At 44.8% G+C, this 23,160-nt stretch overlaps 1 protein-coding gene across 1 annotated transcript in view; it reads right to left on the minus strand.

The window, feature by feature from the left end:
- The window catches only part of LOC143378743 (uncharacterized), a 373,081-nt gene that overhangs the window by 174,248 nt on the left and 175,673 nt on the right, over window positions 1–23,160 (minus strand). Inside the window, exon 3 of the mRNA XM_076830684.1 lies at window positions 7,695–7,852. Coding sequence (XP_076686799.1) covers window positions 7,695–7,782 — 88 coding nt within the window. The 5' untranslated portion in view covers window positions 7,783–7,852. The remainder of the gene's footprint in view (window positions 1–7,694; window positions 7,853–23,160) is intronic.

Raw genomic sequence — 23,160 nt, forward strand, 5'->3', positions numbered from 1 at the left:
GGTAGAAGCTGGATCTCGAAATTCACTGGCTTTTAAGGAATTAAATCTGCCCGATCCGGAGCACGCTGCCAGACACGTTATTGTTTTTCTGCGCGTGAAATATTAATTTCCCCCGTCCCGTGCGTTATCTTCGCCCGTCCAATATTTCACCCTCGCGACCGCTGATAAAATTGATAAGTAACGCGAGCGTAGTGCTCTTCGCCAACTTTGCATTCCAATTTCGTAACTGCTCCAATCGAACCGTGTCTCTTAATTAGAACAAGTTACACGCGTTTCCATTTATATCCAATCGCATTAATACTGTTAATAGACCACCCCATCATTTTTAAAAAAAAAAACTAATCGACTCTCCAGGAGCTTCAAGAGACCAGGAAGACAGAGATAACGCATTCGCGAGGACGCTGTTAAGACACAATAACGAAGGTTACTTGGAAAGTTGGTCCCCTTCGAGCGAACGATTTATCAGGGCGAAACTGAAAAATAAGGGGGGACGGGCCGGCCCTGTCTCGGTGCCTAGAAATTTTCGCACCAACTCCACCCTTATCGCCCGCAGACTCGCGCGAACTTCGCGTGCCCAGGGACCTCGGTTCAGCGAGTTTTATCTGACGGCCACTTGGACGAAGGGCGAGAAAGTTGCCGGAGGAACGGCCGCCGAGATGCGGAGACAAGAAGTCGAGGGCGAGATACGGAAAAAGGCTAACAGGTAGGAGAGGCGCGTACACTTTGAGAAATATCGGGGCGGGGGCGAGCGAGCGCAAGTTCGCGCACTTGTCCTCTTGTCCTTCGTTCTTTTATCTTCGGCTCTCGCGCCGCGCGAACGCGACGCCGTGAAGTTTGACAAAGAAGACTGATCTCGCTCGCGATTCCTCCGGAACAACTTTCTGTCCAAGTGTGTTGTCGCTTTTCTTGTTACTATAAGCTTGTTGCGCGATGTTAGGCGATATATATGAGGTGAAGTGGAATCTGTCTAAATAATGTAATTTCTAATATGTTGCCTTTTCAGGTTAAAATAAGTTACATTTTCTATGGAGATGTTTTATAATAGAACAGTGAAGCATAAAATAATGATAAACAAAAAATAAAATGCCTACGAATAGAAATATAGGTTACAGCATATATCGAATTGTCAGGTTATGTTGCTAAAGTTTTGGTGAGTAGAAATTCGGACACGACGGTGATTCACTTCACCCTAAACCTTATCACCTGTTTTCTACTTAAAAAAAATTAAATGTAGTAAAAAAATCTACATCCAGAGCACAATACGGTATCTGTTTTAGTTATTGAATAAGAACTTTTACTGCAAAAACTATTTTCTGCCTAATTATCGAACACCAATAGTGACCCTGTTCCTTATCACAACCAGCTAAAACACAGTCGAAAAATCACGAGTCTCTCATTTTAAAAGTTTTTTTGATTAACCCCAAGCTCGTGCAACATTCGCGTAAATGTTCAAATAATTTAGAATTATTTTGTTGCAACTATAGTACAAACGTGACGCTTATAATAATAAGAAAAATACGAAATGAGTAAAAATGGGGACATGAGCAGAAATTGAGACATTCACCTTATAGTTTTTTTGTTCCGCAGCTTATTCCTCTATCTAATACTATATAAATCATCTCTCTATCTCTATCCGGGTTGCACTTTTTCGTGACATCCAATTCTCAAATTTACCCCCCATACTCGTTGCGTATCTGGTGCGGAGAAAGACGTAGTTCTAGACGTCAAAATGCTCCCTCATATAGTACCTCTCCGTTACTTCCCCTGCAACATGGGGGTTGAGGTTCATTTCAGAATTCACGTCGAATGGAAAAGTCGTTTAGAAAACTACCCTAAATATTCCTTTCTCGCCCCTTCGTCAACGCCTTCGATACCCAGAAGCCCGCAATAAATTGAAGCGGGGGAAAGTGGCCAGTCCCCCGAAGAACACTTGCCAGTGACACTCTGTTGCCTCCGTAAAACTGATTAATGCGATCTTGTTAGCGCGATGCGCCCCGTAGTCGCCAGTTGGAGATCAAAGCGCGGACGAACAGCGCGCGATGCGCCGCGGCCGTGTTTCGCTTAATTACGAGGTCCTTTCCGAAGCGGGCGACTCTTGACTCGCGCCCCTGACACGTCCTTTTCCTTTCTCCAGTCGGTTTATACTCTTTCCGCGGCACGTCGCGATTATAGCTCCCGCTTTATTAAAGCGCGCGCGGACTTAAACGACCGTGGTAATTGCGAATCTCCGGCTAGTTCCATTGTGTCGCCTTCTCTGCCGCGAGTTCGCCGCTTAAACGCTTTAAAATGATAACGGCTCGCTTCTGTGCTGACATGGATTCAATCTGCGCGCCATCTTCGAAGCTGCGTCCAGATATTGGAGATATGAAAGGTAAATGATGCTTCTATCGAGTGTAAGGACTCGAGAAATTCGATCTTTAATTCTATCTATTTAGAAATGACAAAGGGGTGGATCGAGGAGGAAGAAGGATTGACTTAAGCACCTCGCTCAAGTGACTCGACAAAAGGGAATTTTCACTTTTAGTTTGATCCTCTTGGGGACTGACCAGGGAAGCTAGGCAACTCGAAAATTCAGAGAATTATGCAGCTTTGTGTGCAAGTAGAGTCGTTTATTTTGTGAAATCACCGTTTGAAAAAATACAGAATTTTCTTTTTCGTGGAATATCTCGAGAACGGTGAGACATATTGAAAAGAAGTTTAAACAAAAGTTTCAGCTTTCTTTTATATCTACAAAACTTTGCAAAAATAATTTCTGAAAAATCCATACTTTTCAAGTTACCCTCCAAAAGGTGCAACTTTTGTTTAAACACCTTTTCAATTTCCCTCACCGTTTTAGAAATATTCCACGAAAAAGAAACTTCTGCATTTTTTCAGGGGGTGATTTCACCCCTTAGAACCATGGCAGATTATGGCTTATGGCACTAACAAATAATAGGTTAGTCCCTCTAATAGAATTTTGGTTTTTCTGTTTCTCTACGATTGGACTATTATTACATATAATAACTTCTTAATTTATGTAACTGTTTGGTTTTTGACACCTATGAGGGATGTATTTATCAGCAAATAAATAATAACAAAGATATTACGCATTGTTGGCGTGAATTAATAGAGTTTCGTATTTTCAAAAACATTTTAAATTGTCAACGGTTATCGCTTCGGCGTGGTTCGGGTGCTCTTTGGCATACTGTTTGGACGTTCTTGCCTGATTTAACACTGTTTACCTCAGTCCCCAGTCAGCGGACTCGAGAGTCGCATGTCCAACTACGAACGCGACATTTCCACAATCTTTTAAATTCAAAAGTTAATTTAATATCAATTTTTATTTCCACTTTTTAAAAACTAAATTTTAACTTTCCTTGAAAATGGTCAGAATTATTGACCGAAACGTTGGAAACTGTTAAAAAAAATGTTTCAAAATTGCAATTAGTGTTTGTTTAAATATACGAATGACCGAACCAGTGCGTCGAAACAACACTCTTTTAATTGGAACGATTTATGCCGTCGAAATTCAAATTATTTTATTTATAATAGGTTTGCGTTACGGGTGAACTACTCTAGCTACACACAAAGCTACATAATTCTCTGAATTTTCGGGTCGCCTAACTTTCCTCGCGAGTAACGCAGCACGCAAGTGGATTATTCTTGGACGAAGAAAAATGGAGAGATACATGTATCTGCTGCTATTCGAGGAAGCGTGTTTCCGTCACCAACGCAAACAACTGTCTATCGTAAAGTGTAAGTCTACGTGTCGAAGGCCTCGACAGCGACAGACTGTAACCCGAAGCTTCCGTAACTGGAGCTCCACCCACGATGTCTCGCACTGTGTTCAGGAAAATAGGCGAGTATCGACGACAGTGGATACGCGATATCAAATTCGTCTCGAGATATGTTTCCCGCTTACAAATCACAGTGGAAAGTTGCCATAACGGGCACTACAGCCAAGCGTTTCTCCAATCTAAGATCGCAGACTGTGCTTCAGCTCGATTGAACGTCACACGTACAAAGGTATTGGATAGAAGGACACTAACCGAGGTTTGACAAAAATCTCACCTCGCGAGTTCACTCGTCCAGTACACCATCGAGTCAGAACACAACTGAATACAGTCTTTATTCGCTAAGAGCTCGCGGCTCGGGACCGGCGATGAGCATTTAACGTGTAGGCCCAACCGAGCTCTTAGCGAATAAATACTGTACTTTGTATCAAACGAAATACCAGAAGCCATAGCTATCCATTCTCTCGAGGGAGGCAGGTGAAATCGAGACGAAAACGTTGTCTTTGATGATACTCAACAGTCTTTGCACAGTGAAAACTGCAAATATGCTCGACACGCGCCGTTCGTGAGCACGGAGGTCGATCTACTTTTCACGCGTTCAGGCTTCCGCCCTTTTTATTTGCTCCTCCAACAGATTCAAGGACATCCAAGCCCGTATCAGATAAACATAGGGTGCTGAGGATCAGCCTTCAAGGCAGGGGACGGTGTCTAATTAACGATTCTTTCGCGCTTCTGCGAGCTTTTGCGACGATTTTAGATCGATATGAAGCAGAGATTGGATCCACACTCGATGCTGCAAGAGTTGAGACTTAGGTGATACGCCTCCGTGGAATTAAATTGCAGGTGCGCGAGACTCTTACGTGTACAAGGGGGTGCACGAGGAGGGTGCAGCTAAGACGAAGGGTAGCGAGACCCCCAGAAGCGTGCTAAAGATAACTGGGACAGCTTGTTCATACTGTGTAAATTCGTGGAGTTGGAGATCAGGACCGCGTGACTCGATGACTCTCAGTAGCAGGCAAACAACCCTCCGGCAGCGTGCGCGAGGTCGGATTTACCCCAGCATTAATGAGCAGAACACCGCTCTTTACGATCGCCTTGGCCAGAAGAGGGTAGCTCGTCACGGAGGGCACGCGAGCTTGCCATTAAAATTCGATCAGATAATTTCATTTGCCCTGCGATTAGGGCGATCGTTTCACCCTCCGCCGACTCCCTGTCCCTCGAACCCAGGCGACCACAATTTTTCACGCGAGCCGCGGAGGAACGGCGACATAAATTTCGAGGTAATCAACATGTCCCCCTCGCTAAATGAAAAGAATTCCGGTGTTGTTGGGAAACGCGAGGGGCCGCCCCACCCGTGACCTTAATTCGAAACGGGGTTGCGGGTCGAGGTCTCGCCCCAGCGACCGTTCCTCGCGCTGCAACTGCCCCTCGTTCGGACCCACCAGATCTGTGCCAATGGACGGCTGGAACCGCTATCTCGGTGTTTAAAGGGTTACGACAGCGGGTTGCGTCGTTTTCGGCTACTCCTGAAGGCCCTCGCGTGAAAATAAAACCTCCTGAGCCCTGCTGCGGCGCGGTCGAGAGGTAATTCGGCTGTGGTACTAGCGGCACGGTGCAATTGAAATAAACGGCACTGACGGGCGTAAACTGTAGGGACATTAACCTTCTCGATATTAAAGCAGCTTGCCGAGGACAGCTGTCGCTTCTGTTTCGGGATCCCCGCGCCAGTTTGATGTAAGCACGGCTGATCACGAGTCGATCACACCACGGAAACGGAAGCAAAGGCAATAAAGTTGGCACTGAAAGGGAGATCGCTGGGTATCTAGCTTCTTTTGCAACGCGCGGGTGTATCCCTCGTAAACAGTTTTCCAGAAACGGGCGAACGGCAGAAGTTCTGCGTCGGGAGAGTTCCTCTTTCCACTGCTCCTAACAACTGTTTGCTTCCAAGTGACCTTAATCTAGGAAATGGCCACTAAGAGCAGCGTTCGCTCCGCGGATGCGAGCAAGGTGAAACGCGGACAAACGGCCGGAGCGATAGGGAACAGTATAAAGGAAGGATCGAGAGGGAGAATGGGAGGAGAAGTAGGGGATGATCGGGGGTGGTTTGAATGTTGCGTGACGGCGAGCACGCGCGTCTCTTCGGAGGCGCGGGGGGCTTTTTCGAAATAAGGTCTTGTAAATTCAGAAGCTGGCCCGGTGTCTCGGTAATTCCAAGAAACAGCGCTAGTTTGCATTAAGCCTGCGCCGTCGTTGTCTCGCGGATTGGTTATGAAACGTTTATGCCTACGCCAGATTCAACTTAGGTACATTATACGTAAACGCTCGAGCATTAAAGTGTAGTTAGGCGGAGGCGGTTGGGATTTGCTCGGAGGCTTGCAGGGATTTTTGATCGAATCCCTGGAATTATGGGCACTGCGACTGTGTAGGACCCAACGATGTTACAATAACATTGTTCTGCAATGGATGAGTTCGTAGCAGAGAACCAGAATAACAGCTATTTTAACAGTTTGTTGGAAAACAATCATTAAGTGAAAATTCATTTTCATTTAAATGGAAGCCAGTTATCATTAAATCTCAAAGAAACTTCTCAAAAAAGGAAATGATTAAAGAATACTAATTTTTAAATGTTCTGATTACAATTAGTTATAATGATTGATTAAAATATTGTTTGGCTTCCAGAAAGCATTATCGATGACGTAAATTTAGTTTTGGATGCCAGTGACCAATATAAATGACCGGAATTGATGTTGGTTACCAAAATACTCGGGTAAGCAAAAGAAAATTCGGGTCGCCGATAATGGATGCTGGCAATCAAAAAGATTTCGGTCATTTATATTGGTAGTTGGTAACCAAAATTAAATTTCCGTCGTCGATAATGTCTACTAATAGCCAAAAAAAATTGAATCATTCATAATAGTTATTCGTAACCAAAATTATTTAATTAAAGATATTAACTTTCATACCATAACTTTGAAAATTTATAAAGTTATGATGTCTGGTTTGTAGCAATACCTCCGTAGGTACCCGCGAGAAGAGTGCATTTTTAATTTCAACCGAGCTTGTTTCGTCTGCAAAGTAAAGCCTAACCCAACGAGTCCCACTAGCAGGCCCAGAATGAAAAGCACACTTCCTTCCTTTCCTCCTTTTCTGTCCTACCTTCAACCCCACACTTCCAATCCTAACCTCCTCGAGTTCTTCCTGAATCCTTGTATCTATGGTAGAAATAGATTTTGTAATTCCTACGTGTTCGAGAGCCACGGAAAGAATTTACCTCGGGGTGATGGGACCCACGATCTTGCGGATCCTCTGCAGACTGGTCAGCCGCCTAACCAACTCCACCAACGTCAACTCTCTCCGAGGCCTCTTATTCCGGGCTCCCTCTTATGGCAGTTCCCGATCCCACGCTACTTTCGTTGGTCCCACGTTCATTTTACTGGACCCGTAATTCTTCTACGTTACATGTTCCTCCCATTAAATGGCAATGTTCTCCGCGCGAGATATTTATCGCGAGAGACGAGCACGGCCCCGATTATGGTTCACGCAACAAGGACCCCGCCAGCCGTTATTCTCCTGACTTGGCGCGGGAGCCGTTCGTTTCGGCTTACATAATTTAAAAACGGCAGCAACTGGGTCGCCATCCAACAGGTCCCCGATCTTCAGCGACGCTCGGCGAGCGTTCAACGACACCGGAAGGGTTAAACGAGTGGAATTCGAGCGGCGAAAACGACGAGGGAGCAGCTTGGAACGGGAATACACCGTGGCACGGGGGAAAACTCGGTCAACGACTTAACCAGATTTGCCATCCCCGGGGAAAAGTTTCTGAAAATTGACGAAGAGCGAGGAACGTCGCGTCGCCCGTTCCTGCTGGTCGTCGTTGCCGCCTCTCTCAGGACAAAACATCCGCCAGCGACGGTTCCTTACCTCCTTGTCGAGAGCCGAAGGCACCGGTGCTTTCAGCGATGATTAGAAGCAGCAGCGGGCTTAATAAAGCTCCCGAGGAAGGCAGCATCTTTCCTGTACTCCTACCGGCGCCTGCGCGACACAGGGTCCTTTAACCGACTTCCCTCATCACAGCACCTCTGCAACAACAAGAAGAAAGGATGAATGATAAGTGGCGGTCCGCGAAGCGGCTATCGCCAGTCGTATCGCCAGCCATCCGCCGTCTTCAGCGTACCGGGCGATGAAAAATTAACGAACCACGGCGCTTTTTTTCAAGGGGAGAACGGAGGCACAGACGAGGTATAGAATAGACCCATCACCTTATGGGACTTCGTGTCGCCACCCAATCTGTGTTACCGATCCATTATTTGAGGACTGAATTTAGCGACCTCTGTTCATGAACAGCGTCCAACTCAGCAACTACTCTGAAATGGTTGAAATGCTGAAAGGTGTTGCGTACTTGTATACGTGTGACTTGTTTAGAGAGAGAGTTTGACATAAGAGGGTAGGCTTTTGTTACGGTATGCTTTGGCTCGGTTGGTCAACGACTCACGCGGATTTCTCTCCGAAAATCCATTTCGTGGATCAAGACACTATGGCGTTCAGAAATGCCATTTCTTCAAAGCCCGTGCGAGCTATAAATTGCAAGATGACATTGTTTATTAGCACTTTGCGTACCGTTGCGAACCCTTTCACGTATCGTGCGCCGAAAAAAGTATTAAAAATTCACGCTGTTACTGATATTCCCACAAGTTTCTAATGCACTGTTTAATCATTCCAGTGAAGTAATAATAATTGGATTCCGTTTGCCCCTAATATTAGTTTACCGCCAACACTGAAATTTACAGTAAAATCTAATTTTAAAAGTCTCGCAGAAAGTTGCATGATGCATGAGTGTCTTGTGGTGCATGGATGCAACTGCAAATCGAGTTACTTTTGAAACCCGCATTGTGAAATAAAAGTTTGTCTAGCCCTGAGAAATTCATCGGTTCAGTGAAGTGTGTGCATGGCATAGTGCATATTATCTCGTGATTTCTCAATTCGCGCATCAATTTCATCGATTACTGGACTATGTGGGAGGCCTTTTAATTTAACAGGATTCCATTCAGATATACCCGTTACTTAGAAGACTTTTTCAGAAACTGAAGGATGTTTAAAAACAGAAAATCATTTTGTAATCAAAAAGTGTTTCATAGAGTACCGTGCCTCTACGTGTTAGTGATGTGAACGCGAATTCCCATAAGGTGATAGGTCTATCGTTTTATGTTAGTAACTAAGGGGGAGAAACAAGTATCTCACTCATATTTCTCCAAATATTCCTGCAACTATTCACTTACACTAAGTTCAACTAAAACGTATTTATACATTATAAATAATACTACGTGATATGTATAAGCATTAACATTAATGTATCGAACGATTAAACATTGAGAATAAAAGAGAATTCAGTCGGCGCAGAAAATCATTTGCAAATCCAAGGCCAAATGTTACAAATTGCTTGATATCTCGAGTTCTATCGATTATAGTTAATAATAATTTATACTGGGCGGTTAGTGTAAATGTTGTTAACATTATTTGTCACAGCAATAGCCACTGGAATGGATATTTTAGCCGAAAATCCATTTTTGCCGAAGAATTCGCTGGATTTCGCAATTGTAACTAACCGTCGACCTTGTTTTCATCGGGGGACATCATTCCTCCAAGTCTACATAAGGAGCTCACAGATCTTCATGTACTCAGTCGTCGTCGGTCCTCCGGACTTGAAGGACCTCCGGGAACCCTGGAGCTGCCGAGCCACCTGGATCCACTGGACTTCCTGGGGACCTGGTTCTTCCTCCCCCTCCCCCCTGGAGCTGCCGAGCCACCTGGATCCACTGGACTTCCTGGGGACCTGGTTCTTCCTCCCCCTCCGCCCGGAGCTGCCGAACTTGCTGGGGACCTGGTCAGGATTTCAACCCTGGTTCTTCCGCCAGCCTCTCGCCCCTCTGGCCTGGGTTCGTTTATTCGCTTGGTGCTGATGAAATTTTGGGGTTCGGTAAGTCATTTAAAATTTTATTGTTTTGCGAATGTCGAATCTGATTTCTTCGGTCGTTTTCCATCATCTGTCCTATTTCCATGCATACTTTCGAGAATTTTGCGCGAGTCGTTCTATTTTGTGTATTTCTTCGATGGGTTTGCATGATTTATTTTATTTCATGCATTTCTTCGATGGGTTTAAATGATTTATTTCATTTTCGTGAATTTCTTCGATGGTTTTCTCTGATTCATTTCATCTCGTCGATGTCTTCGATGGTTTTCCCTGATTCATGTCATGTCTTCGATGGTTTTTCCTGATTTATTTCATCTCGTCGATGTCTTCGATGGTTTTCTCTGATTCATTTCATCTCGTCGATGTCTTCGATGGTTTTCCCTGATTCATTTCATCTCGTCTATGTCTTCGATGGTTTTTTGTGACTTCTGTCACTCTTTCCTTCAAGTACTTATCTCTGCGGTGGTTTTGCATGCTCGTGCGTGCTCTGCTGTTGGTCGAAATTATCTCGATCGTCTCCAACTCAATAAGCTTTTCCTTAATTTCTCTCCAGGCCGACCACACCGTTACTAACATATAGTAGTTGATTGTTTCAGCTTTTCAGGTTCACCGTTACTCGGGGAATGGAGTTAATAACACGATATATTTGAAAAGAAACTAGTGAAAAGTGATAGTGAAAAGTGATCGTGCAAAGTGACAGTGAAAGAAGACATCTAAGGTAGGCTAGGCTAATTTATTATAGTATGAAGTATTTAAGGTCCCATGTAAAATTGCCAAGCAGTCACTAAATCATTAACTTGGCTCCTCATCTGTGATGAGGAGGTTACCGCTGCTTCCGTTTGCGGAAGCAAGTGACTGAGCATGGAATCGGTATGGGTGGATCAGTTTCATCCCTTGGTGTTCTTGTCCAAAGGGAAAAGTTTCGGGCGTAGGGGGTGCACCTTTTGGTACACTGCCTGCGTAAGTCACCCGGTTCGATTACCCAATCTCCGTGTTGGACGGCTTGAGTCAGGTCAAGTGTGTGCTCCTGACGAGTCGCATCGGAGCAACAGGAATCGTCTGGGAGGCGCCGAGCGCTTTTCCCTTTCGACTTGGACAGCAGGGTGGTAGGAACTGCGCCGTTCAATACTCGTTTCATGCTTACCCTTCGCCTTTCCTTCTTTCCTGAATTTCTTTTAATCGAGCGATTGCTTGGCAGTTCCCTAGATTCTATATCTAAACCGAAGGGATCGATGGAACTTTGTTTCCATCCATCTCTTTGGTTTAGTAGGCTTCATGTACAGGGAGATCGATGGAACTTTGATTCCATCTATCTCTCTACGGGTCTCCAAGCGCAGCAACCTCCTCGCGGTGAGACCTGGTAATCGGTGAGAACCGAGCCGATGGCTGCGATTGTCAAATACTCTAGTCGTATATAAGAATTTCTTTAACTTGCAATACTATGTAACTTAAAATGTTGTTCGATTGTTCCTACCGAACCCCAGAACACGAATATAGTGTTAAGATGGAAGAATAAGTGCAAGTTGGAATATTTCAGCGAGATACTGGAACTGTTGAGTTTTTCACAATTTTTAAAGTCCTCTCTGCTTCAGCATTTTATTGAAATATACAAAGTTACAATTCCTTTGCGAGGTATTCCACGTTACATCGTGAAAGCATGTCTTCCACAAATAATGTTGTTGTTTATATTCATCATTAATTATTATCAATTAAGATTTCTAGAGGTGTCCAGAGTTAAATTTGCCATCTGACTTTTGCTAGCAAGAAAAATACATGAGGCACCTAGTTTTGCCCCATTTTTGTCTAATTTTAGTGCTAATTCTTGTTCTAAATATATTGCAAGTTAGACGAAGAGCCTCCTTCCGAACAAATCCAGTCGTCATGTCACTGCCCCTGCAATTAAGCAAGTAGAATCCCCAGATCGTGCACGAGCTGTCGCAGTTATCCGAAATCAAGACAACCGTTTACTCGATTACAGAGTGTCGTCTTGGCCGTGTACCTTTAAAACGTCCAAAAGTCCAAGTTACAAGGATAGACGTGCACGAAACGTTCCACTTAAGCGAGCTTATCAAACTTCTTCGAATAAACTAGTTTGTAAGTTCTGCAAAAAGAAAGGCGCGCGAAAAGAGGGAAATTTCTGCTCGGCCGCGAACAAAGGCGGAGGACGAAGCAGATCGTTCCCTGGCTGCAATTAACTGCCAGCGAAATTGTAATCGTTCCTCGGAAGACTCATCTGACGATATAAACGCTTTGAAGCTCTGTCGTCTCCGTTCTAACGAGGCTGAGTTATTGAAACAAATTTCGGTGAATTATGGATCCGCGGGCGAGCAAAGCGAAGGTTAACCCTTTGTGTCCGCTCGTCGATTGCAATTATCCCGGCTGCGAGGCGATTACCCGTGCAATTCTTTTTCACCCTGCGATATCCTTTCGCCCACCTACCGATCCGCCGCTTTAATGAGCCTGGAAAGCTTAATACAGTGCTCATCGGGGCGTCAAAATTTGTTGCCCCGGCTTTCTTTCGCGCGCTGATGAGAACCCTGATGCCATTCGCAAATGAAAGGTGAACAGACGCGATCACTGTCCTGCGCGGAGGATACTAATTGCGGCGTTTGGTGGGAAAAGGGCACATACGGCCAAAATGCCATTTCAAGAAGATCGATTTCAAAGTTTTCATTATAGTATTACTTAATAAAAAGTATGTCCTTCAAACTGTCTGAAATCAGAAGTCATTACTTGAGAGGATGATATGGTTTTTTATTTATAAGTTTCAAGAAAGTGACTTATGTACCCTCTTTCCGCAAATGTGGCAAAATCGTACAAATATGCTTTTCTGTTTATTTATTTAAATATAATTTTGTTTACTTACGCAGTTACACACTTTTCAAGCGCTGCTTAAATGTAAGAAACAAAATGAAGCACAAAGCAAAAATAAACGAAAAATTTAATGTTTTAAGCTGGGACTTTAAACCGGTATGAGTTTGATACCGGTATCACGTCAACAAAGCTATACCGAAACCGTTATAGAACCGAAATAGGTGAATACCGGAATCGTTGAAGTACCGAAATCGAAATAAATACCGGTATTTTTCCGGTTACTCTTTGGGTGACGTAGTAGATTAAAGTAATATCTCCATAACCCTTATTAATTCGAGATGTAAAAACACCGACATATCGTAATATCTTTTCATAAAAGTACCAATATATTAGTATACGTTTAGCGCATAGATTCTTGCCTAATAATATTTCGAAAACTGTAATAAAATCCGAAAACCGAAAAAAATACGTAAATATATCGGTATTTGCATATACAGGTATGCCGTCATACCGGTATTTGCGTAATTCGGTTTCTATAAAGGTTTTGGAGATGGAACCGAAAAATACCGGTATCATACCGGTGTTTTCAGTTTCGGTAGAACTCCCTGGTTTTAAGTAAGTATTTTTATACATGCTAAAAGTGTAATTTTTTTTACTTAGCTCCAATAAGTTATATAAAGTTATATTCATGATCTATTCCCAAAACATATAGGTACCTGAGTCGACTCAATTGCACGTATTTTGCAGGCTCCAGTGACTCGAGGCATACGTCGACTTTTGTAGAATTCGCTTACGTTGTTATGTATGACGTGAGAAGCGAGAAATGACACGATGGAGGACGGAGAAGCTGAAGGGATGAAAATTTCCTAAGGGTAGGTTTACGTTGGAGCTGTCATAGACGATCAGAGCTGCGATGAGACTTCGAAGCAGCGTTTACTAAGAGATGACCAACGATACCAACACGCGTCCGAACGACGCTATAGTTTCAATCGCAGCTCCACTGTAAAGTTACCCTAACTCAAGCTTCTTTCGTTCCTCCACCTTCGCCAGCCGATTCGCGTGAGGCCGAGCGTCCCTCCCCGCGGCCGTGCAATCGCGCATTAATTAAAGGGTATTTAGTCCGATATTCGTTGGCCGTTTATTATATTCTAACGGCGGGCAATTGCCCGTGCAATTTCTCCGCCGTTATTGTCGTTCGAATGAAAATGTAATAAAATTTCATCGCGATTAACGGCCGCGGCCGTTTGTTTCGCGTAATAAACGTGCTCTCTAAATTACATCGCCGCCCGGCGAAATTTCAATGGCAAATAGCGCTCGGAATCCGAGCCGGCCGCGTTCGACGCTCTCGCCACAGACTCGATCGTCCCCGATCTTACCAGGGGATCGGATATTTTTAACCCATCATTAGGGGTCGTTAAGCTCGAGCGACGGGGAGGAACGCCGACAGTGACCCTCCGAGGCAAATGTGGCCTCGTCGTTGGTTAAATTAAAAGGAACGAAGCAGCGTTCGATTTCTGCCCGTTGAATGCGGCGTGTCATCCCCGTCGCCGGGATATTGATTACACGGACTCTTTATGCAGAGTTTAGTACCTACAGCAAAGGGAATTCATTACACGCGTTAGATAAGTTTTGAACCGTCCCACATGCGTGCCGTGCTAATTCCTTTGTCATTTAGCGATGCAATAGTTTATACGTAGGGGCGGATTTGGAGATTTGACGCCCCTAGGTTTCTTTGAAATGTTATGAAATATTTTAATTTAAAAGCGTTGGGTCAATTTTAAAATTAATTCGATATGAGAACTCACATATGAGTTATTATTAAAAGTAGTGGATTGTTTTTAAGGAGGTTCACTCAGGTGAAAATGAACTACCAGTTATTTTACAGATAAAAAATTGAAAATATGTATTTCCATAGTATTTTTTTACGCTGAAATGAATTATGTAAGAGTTAATACAGTGACAATTTTTTTCAAAATTTAAAAAAAAAAGTTTCGATAGAATTATTCGATTGTAAGATCCATACCCTTATCTCTGTAGTATCGTATACAAAGGCTGCAAAAAAATTTATAGTTACTACGACAAAACAAAAAACTTTATAACTCGAACAAAAATGAAGTTTTCGAGCTGAAATTTTCTTTACAGTCTTTGTATACAATACTACAAAGATAAGGGTATCGATTTTACAATCGAATAATATTTTCGAAATTTTTTTAAATTTTGAAAAAAAATTGTCACTGTATTAACACTTACATAATTCATTTCAGCATAAAAAATAATATGGGAATACATATTTTCAAATTTTTACCTGTAAAATATCTGGTAGTTCATTTTCACCTGAGTGAACCTCCTTAAAGTGCTCTAAAACCTCTATGTTTAAACCCTCTTCGATTTATTTCGCCCCAAATTTGCCGCTCCAGGCTGCAGCGAACACAACGTATATACCTACAAATCCACCCCTGCTGATACCTATGTTATATTCCCACCTTGCTGTACTTTATCCGAAGCGAGCAGCCGAACGTTCAACAACTGACGAGCACGGTGACAACGTCACCGCGAAGAAAAGTTTCTATCTACTCCAGTTGCAGCGAATATTCGCGAGCCACTCGTCAGCAAAGCGTGAACGGCAACTGAAGAAGATCCAAGCGGCGGCAGGCCCATCAACGGCCGCGTCTACGACGGCTGAGGCCGGGGGTGGGTCACCATTGCCAACGTTTGCCCGAACTTATTTATTTTTCCGCGGCGAAACGTGCAGCGAGACACCGTGGAAAGAAGGAAGGGAGAGAAGAGAGTGGCGTTGGCCCCGGGGGCGCGTTGGGTTTCCATTATGCTAAACCGCAAATGGAGTCCTGCGATCGAGTGTCTCTCCACGCCACCCCCGCCTCGGGGGCACACAAAGCCGCTGGAATAAGGCTCCTAAGGTGTAATGTTACCGAGAAATTAAATTCTCTCATTCCCTGCGACCGCCTCCGTCCCGTTCCGCTCGGTCCGATTCCCGGCCCTGTGCCTCGCCGCTGCTGCCTACAGGCCCTTCCATGGGTCAACAAGGAATTCCTCCAGCGACAAACGATCCGGTTTCGAGCAGGGCCCCTTGTCGAGAAACTTTCATCTATTCCTTATGGAAAACGAGGGTTGGGGCACTCCGAACACCTCGGGCAAACCGAGATTAAAATCGCTGTCCCAGAATCTCCGAATAATAGTCTTAGATTGGAGTACCATCGATTTATTTGCACCTTAGTAACATAGGTGTAGCTATATTACGGAATAATTATGCATATTACTGTTCTGAAGCGGATCAGATGGATCGTTAAAAAGAGTTTTCAGTGTTCTACCCAGCACAAGTTCCGTTTTAACAATTTCACTTTATTCTTACGTAGGACAGTCTACAGGAGGTGTGTTGCTTGAAATTTTATAGAGAGTACTGCTGGTTTTGTGACATGAGTATGTAAAAGGAATAGAGAGAGAGAGGGAATGAGAAGGAGAAAGGGATATCCGTTTCGCGAGAATTACATAATAAGGAAGGTTAGGTGTAAACCAGCGTTTTTGCGCGCATTACATCCTTTTTGTATCTCTGTTAAGCTTATATTTAAACTACTCTCTTAGCGCAATAAAAACGCTAAGAAATCGCCATCCGCCCCAACGTCATTCTTGTTGAGCGCCCCCTAGAAGCCACCCTCCTCTCCTCAAGTTTTCTTGTCACGGAACGAACAAACCCGCGACACCGTGTCACCGGTGCGCCCCGCTATCTGCACACGTACGTGAACAAAAGGATTCGCCTGACATTCCAGCTTTTTGCCCGTGAGCACGTCCCCGACGATGATTTTCTCCGCTTTTCCCTGCGAGCCGGTCTCGAGATCGTCGCGATGAATTACGGTGAGCAGCTCCCGGTGAATTTTGATCGCGGTCCCTCCCCGCACTCGCTGCTCCCACTACATTCGCACCGGTGGAGGCGATTTCCGATCGAGATCGACCATCCGCGAGGAAGAAGGTCAGGCGGCTGCTGGCCGACGACCGCTTCGATGAACGACCACACGCTCCAGCGACCGTGTCTAAACGGAGGAACTCGAGGAAAATGTAATACTGCTTACAGTCGGCTGGATTTTTGCGCGAGTGGGCTAAGGGAGCTTCGAGCTATCGAAGTTGGAGAAACTTTGGAATAAGCGAGACAGCGATTTTAGGTAAACCGAGGCACATTTTTCTCGGGGATTTCAGACGTCAGCTTTTTCGCAGACAGTTGGAGAACGAGCTCCAAGTTTCCCTCCGCCAAGCGCGGCGGAAAATGTTGGACACGAGTCAAGAGTCGCGACGCGGCGATGGAATCGGTCCGATCGGGGAACGCGAAATTCCAAAGTTCGCCCTGACGCGACGTCGAGCGAGACTCGACAGCTTTTCACGTGCCCTTGAAACTTCCTTCGGTATAAATATTGAATCTGTGTCGGGGAATCCTGAAGAGCGTCGTCGGCTGGCTAATTTGACGAGACGTTTTGTCGTTGCAGTGACGCCAAATGAAGAAAGTATGGAAGAGAAAGGGAAGTCTGGGCGATGGGACTCGAACCAACGATCTTGGGATCCGGAATGCGCTGGCCAGCTGCATTAAGGTCTGCGCACACATATCCGTTCCGTGTCAGTTCCGTATCCGTCGTGACAGTGGTAAGAAGAAGAGGGGCGTAGAGGGTCTCTTTTTGTTACCACTGGAACGACGGATACGGAACTGACACGGAACGGATATGTGTGCGCAGACCTTAAAGCTGGATTCTCACTATCCGTCTGACCGGCGGCAAGCTGGTGGCTGTTCCACTAGCGCAACGGAGACACAGATGCATACTTCTCCATTGCACTAGTGAGACGGCCGCCGTCCAGACGGATAGTGAGGATCTAGCTTTAACCAGGTCCCCTAACGCCAACTCCTCGAAGTCTCTATGTTTCGGACTCTACGTGACGGGGCGCGACACCTATGTCTCAATCACACCTGTTCCTTCTCGAGAATGCTTTCTCGAGAATTTATCGAGAAATTTTATAATTTCTTATTTCTTATTTCTCGAGAAATACTAGAATTTCTCGAGAAACTTAAGAGTAGGAAAAATATTATACATCTTATTTATTTTTGTAAATGAGTGTATTACTAGTTAATCGCGAACGTATAAAAGATATATACAATTTATAATACATCTTATTAATAGCATTAGATCCTATATGAATTCCAATAGAAAATAACAGTACAGAAGATTCGATAATATTAACTGCTGAAGCTGCTCTTAAGTTCTTATTTAAAAATTTAGAAAAATTGTATACTGAATTAAGTACCTAATGAGTTTCTTGTGGCTGTTAAAGAAGAAATATAGAAAAGAGGAGATATAAGACTATTGTATCCTGTATAACATTTTTCATTTAACAGCCAAGATAGATATACATAAAACGTGCAAATATAACAGTAATAGATTTTGCCACAAAAAAGAAATAGATTCGCTGACGCTACATTAGACGCATTGTGCTATTTAAAAATAAATTTTAAAACCAAAAAGTAATGTTTCGCTTTGTACAAATTTTGTATTAAATAAATAAATTTACCAATTATATTTAATATCTATTTTTCATTTACACAAGTTTTGTATAAATAAGACAGGTATAATAATTTAGTTAAAGTTTTCTTGTGTTTTTGATAAATATTATCAACATTATCGAAAAATATAACTTTTGCAATATTTTTTTCAATTTCTCGTGGATTCGCGAGAATTCTCAAGAAATATGATCTCATTTCTGATTTCTCGAGAAACAAAAAACATCGAGAAATCAGGAAAACTAATCACACCATTCTTAAACGCCGAATTCTTACAGAAGCGAGAGCAAAAAAATTAGTTCGAGTCACTTATTAGCCAACTTACAGGAAATCTTCAAAAGGCACCCCAACTAACTCCCCACTAAAATCCCACGGCCACTATGAAATGTTTAATAATTTACATGAAAATATCTCTACTATTAAGGCCTATTGGCTTAAACGCTCGGACACCTATTTACTCATTTTCGACATAGATCCATCGTGCCAAGGCTCATCAAAATCGATGTCTACCACACCCTGTCCTCCCCTCGTTAGTGGTTGATGCGACTTAAAATAACTAAATTAAAAAAAAAATAATTCTATTTCTACGATAAACTTAGGTTCACAGTTTCCTTCGACACCTAGGAAGCTTAATATACAGCAGAATGTTTCTAAAATAAATAGGCAGAGGGCTAGCGAACGACTCGATTAAAATATTATTCTTCAACGCCAGGGATTAAAGATGGTACTCGCGGGATTGAAAGGCGATCTCGCGCGGAGAGCGCTAGGTCGACGTCAACGACGCTGGAACAAAGGAAATCCTCGAATAACTTCCGAGATCCGACGAGTCTGAAGCGTTACGGCACGTGCGCCGCGACTCATTACCATCCATCGTGTTCCAAGCTCCCTTTTTTTTCCTCCCGCTGGCAGCGAGCGAAAATTAAGGCGCGCCTTTCATCGCGACACTGCAAACATGGCGCGCGAATGATATTACAGCGAGCTTCGAGCGGCTGTACCTCGCCTTTCGAATTAGCGCGAGCTCGCTGCTACTCGCCGAGGAAGAAAGAATCGCGGGAGCCGAGCAGAAGCCAGCCTGCAAGCCTCGTGGATCCTCCGAGGCTGCGGCTTCGCGTCATAACAGAGTGCAGATGCATCGTCTAAATTAATGGAGTTCTAAATTCATAAGTTCGCTTCGGTGCTGGAGCTGCGGTACCTTCGCGTTTCCAATATTATGTAGTACAGGGAGCCGTTCGTTTTTGGTCCAAGTCAATTTTCCCCGTGGCTGACTAAATATTATTCTTAGTACGTTATTCGTAGCCTGCATCGCAGAAAAACGCGCCGCGCAGCCTCCGCAGCGAGAGGATGCTGTATCATCGTATCTGCGGTGGAAACTTTTGTATGATTCACGTCCCTAGCGTTGGGAGTGCACCTTTGGGTACCAGGGTAGGTATTTACCTGTCCAGATCGCGGAGTCGCGACTCCAGCGAGAAAAGGAACGAGAGAGAGGGTGGAGAAAGTAGGTGGTAGGTCGCAGGGGAAAGACGAGGTTGGTCGAGGAAGCTCTCCTCTAAACAATGGAATTCTGCTCGTTGAAAATTGTCTCCAGTGACACTGCTCGGTGATCCCCCACGAATTACACCGCCTACGACCCCTTGCGTTGTCTCCGTCATATTTCGTAATATCGCGGGATCTCGCGGCGGTTCGGTCGGGACGGGGCACGGTAGCTCGGTAAATCGTTTTCGAATGGGAAAGGAAAACTTGTTACACGGGGACGGGAAGAGTTGGGAGTGGAAGATGCTGCCAGGACGCTCCGCGGAAGTGAAACGTAACGGTCCGCGAGGAAGTAGGAAATAGTGACGGGGTGGCAGTCGCGGACACGCAGCGGAATCGGGAGTTATGAATGCGTGGAAGAATCAAGGGACCGAGAGAATGGGCCGGCGGGATGGGGTGATATATAGGGGTGAAAGGAGAAAGAATCGACTGGTGGTAGGTTTTGAAATTACGTAAGGAGTGAGTGAACTTTACGAATGATGGGAACGAAGTTTGCATGGAGCGTTCTGATTGAAGACTGCGGCGCGCAGCAGGGTGATAAGTCAGTCGCAGTGACAGAGTCGTTGCGACCGAGTGGCTGAGATAGACTTTCGAAAGTTTTAAGAGAGTTAGAGTTATATGGAGAGTGCGTCGTAACATAGTTTGGTTATTAAACGCATTAGTAGCGTTAAGGGGAACACCACTGTGACGGCCGGAAAAGTAAGAATTTTTAAGAATTTTTTTCAGAAATAATATACGGTTTTCATAGAAAATTTTGATTACCTACCTTTAGCACGCTGTCTTAAGAGACTATACAGAAAAAATAAATAGGAAAACAATCAGAAATTTTAATATATTAATTAATCTTCTAGACCCCCCCACGCGAGCTGGTCGAAGGTGTAACTGTGGAACAGCAGGTCCGAAATCAAATTTCTTTTTTTTTTTATAAACTATATGAGTGTAGTTTCCGTTGTACGTACCGATTTCTTAAACAAATTATTTTTGTAAAATTGGTGCGCCTTAGGAGAAAAGTTTCGAAAATCCGCGAATAAGATAGACAGCTCTTTGAGCGTATTTAAAAAAATTTGTTTTCAATCAAAGAATCCGTACGTACAATGGAAACTACACTCATATAGTTTATAAAAAAAAAATGAAATTTAATTTCGGACCTGCTGTTCCATAGTTACACCTTCGACCAGCTCGCGTCGGGGGGTCTAGAAGATTAATTAATATATTAAAATTTATAGATGTTTCTGTATTTATTTATTTTATTATAGTCACTTAAGACAGCGTACTAAAGGTACGTAATAACAATTTTTTATGAAAACTGTAAATTATTCCTGAAAAAATTCTTAAAAATGGCTTACTTTTCCGGCCGTCACAGTGGTGTTCCCCCTTAATTAAAAGCAATCGAAAGGTTTCCCAGAATTTGTGTACAGGGTCCTCGTTGCATACTTGAAGATCTAAGACACCATTTCTGAATTTGCAAACCCCTAGCTCCAGTAAATTTGGACATTTCGGGGGAGGGAGACGCAGGAGCAAATGAGAGGAGGGAGTGGAGCACGAGTCGGGAAGTCGAAGGCGCGAGGCAAAAAGCTGCCGCGCAAGAAAGAGCGTCCCGGAAGTGGAACTCCATGCTGACGAACAATGCTGGCCCGCCGCTGCAGGGGAGTGAAAATTCCCACGGATTCGCGGGTAGGAACACGCGTCGAAGCGACTTCTTTTGTCCGCCCTGGCAAACGGCACGGAGCCTCGAGATCGGCCATTTGCCAAACGAGATTGGAGATTTGCGCCGTCGGTTCGTCGGTTATTATCGTCGACGTGTACGGACGATGAAAGAAAGGGGCTAACGCGGAGGGGGAGCGGAGAGGAGACGCCAGCGATTTCTTTGCGACGGAGAACGACCGATTTCTTTCCTTCGACGCGTTAATTCCAGCGCTGCACCGTGCAACCGAGTGCCGAGTAAATAAAAATTCCAGTAATAAATACCTGCAAATCCCTAGTTTGCTCGGGATAAAATAAATAGACGAAGCGTAGTTAATAGTGAAATAGAAGGGCACCGGAAAGAACCTGAAAGAGAAGTTCAGAAACGTCCAGCGAAGATCAATCTCGCAGGGAGTTATGGGCCCCCAGCTCGACTCGGGGAAACAGAAGATCGAAACGCGTGGAATTAGTCCCGAGCATAATCTGGAATCGTGGAGCCGTAAGGGTTCCAAGTCGCGTGCAGTGGAAATCAGCGAGGATTCGGTACTCTGCGCGCGGCGTAAATCGAATTTCCATGGAGACGGAAGCACGGAAAACCGTTTCGTCGTCGCAGCCCCCTCTGCTATCTGCCACCAATTATCGCGTCTCTCATTCTCGGTAGCAATTAACATCCCTCTTTGTTGTCTTTCCCAAAATTACCGGAATTCGGGGACGGGAATGGCGGCGGAGGGTGGAGGATGCCGGGGTAGGCGAGCGACAGAGGAACGACCGAGCGTATTCACGACAATTTGCCACACGCATCGAGAGTCAAACTCCCTTGAACGCTTTCCGCGATTCCCGCATCCCCTTAAGATTCCACGAATTGAATCGACGCGGTAACCGGTGTAACGCCAACAATATCGTCCCCCTTCGCCTCGTTTCGCCGTGTCCTCCTCCGCTCTTCTCCCTCGCGTCTTCCACGTCGTCTTCGTCGTCGCGGCTTATACAATTCCATGTGCCGCGTGGAGCCAATTACAACGTAAGAAACGTTAACTTAGTTTGTCAAGCAGTTAACACGAGGGAGGCAGTTCCAGGGACCGAGGGTGCGTGCACGCCGATAGCTGCGCCACCAACGGGTAACTAGTCGAAGCTGGAGCCAGCCACCCCGATCCCACCCCCTCCGCAAGTATCTCTCCCCCGTTTTCCCTCCTTTTCTTTCGTTTCTTTAATTTATTCCGCCGCTCGAAACGTGCAATTACGTATCGCTCGAGCACCACTCCACGATTATGCAGCGTGTTTTATGACGCAAGGGGGGTAGGTTTCGAGGATCGATTCCAGACTTAACGCTTCAGGGGATGATAAACGAGCTCTCGATGATATGCATACGTCTGTACTCGCCCCGCTGTCGAACGCTACTCGTCTTTGGGTTTCGATAACTAGGAAGTGGCTCGAGTACCCCGCTTCCACCTGAATCCATATTCCGCGGAGTATTATCATAGGTGAAGTCGTTTAGGGAGGCGGAGCATGTGTACTCTTCGACACTGGATCCCCTCGGCATTTCCACCTACCATGATACGATTTGCATCGTGTTCCCTCGAAAACGAAACTCCCGGAACTTTTCATTATCGAAAGGCAAGAAACGCGGGAGCAAGGAGCAGCTCCAGGCGCGTAATGCATGCATGCACGCGTGTGACGCACAGACACGCGGATCGCGGAGTAGTCGAACCGAATGCTTCGCCAGCCTGAAATTCCAGGATCGACTGTTCAGCTTCCGACAGTTCGGCGTGAAACTAACCCCCGCCGCACGCGTATCTCAGATGTTTGAGTGCGTGCGTGTGCCGCGGCTGCTGTGTGGGAAT

The sequence above is a fragment of the Andrena cerasifolii genome, chromosome 2, assembly GCF_050908995.1.
Source record: "Andrena cerasifolii isolate SP2316 chromosome 2, iyAndCera1_principal, whole genome shotgun sequence".
Lineage (NCBI taxonomy): Eukaryota > Metazoa > Arthropoda > Insecta > Hymenoptera > Andrenidae > Andrena > Andrena cerasifolii.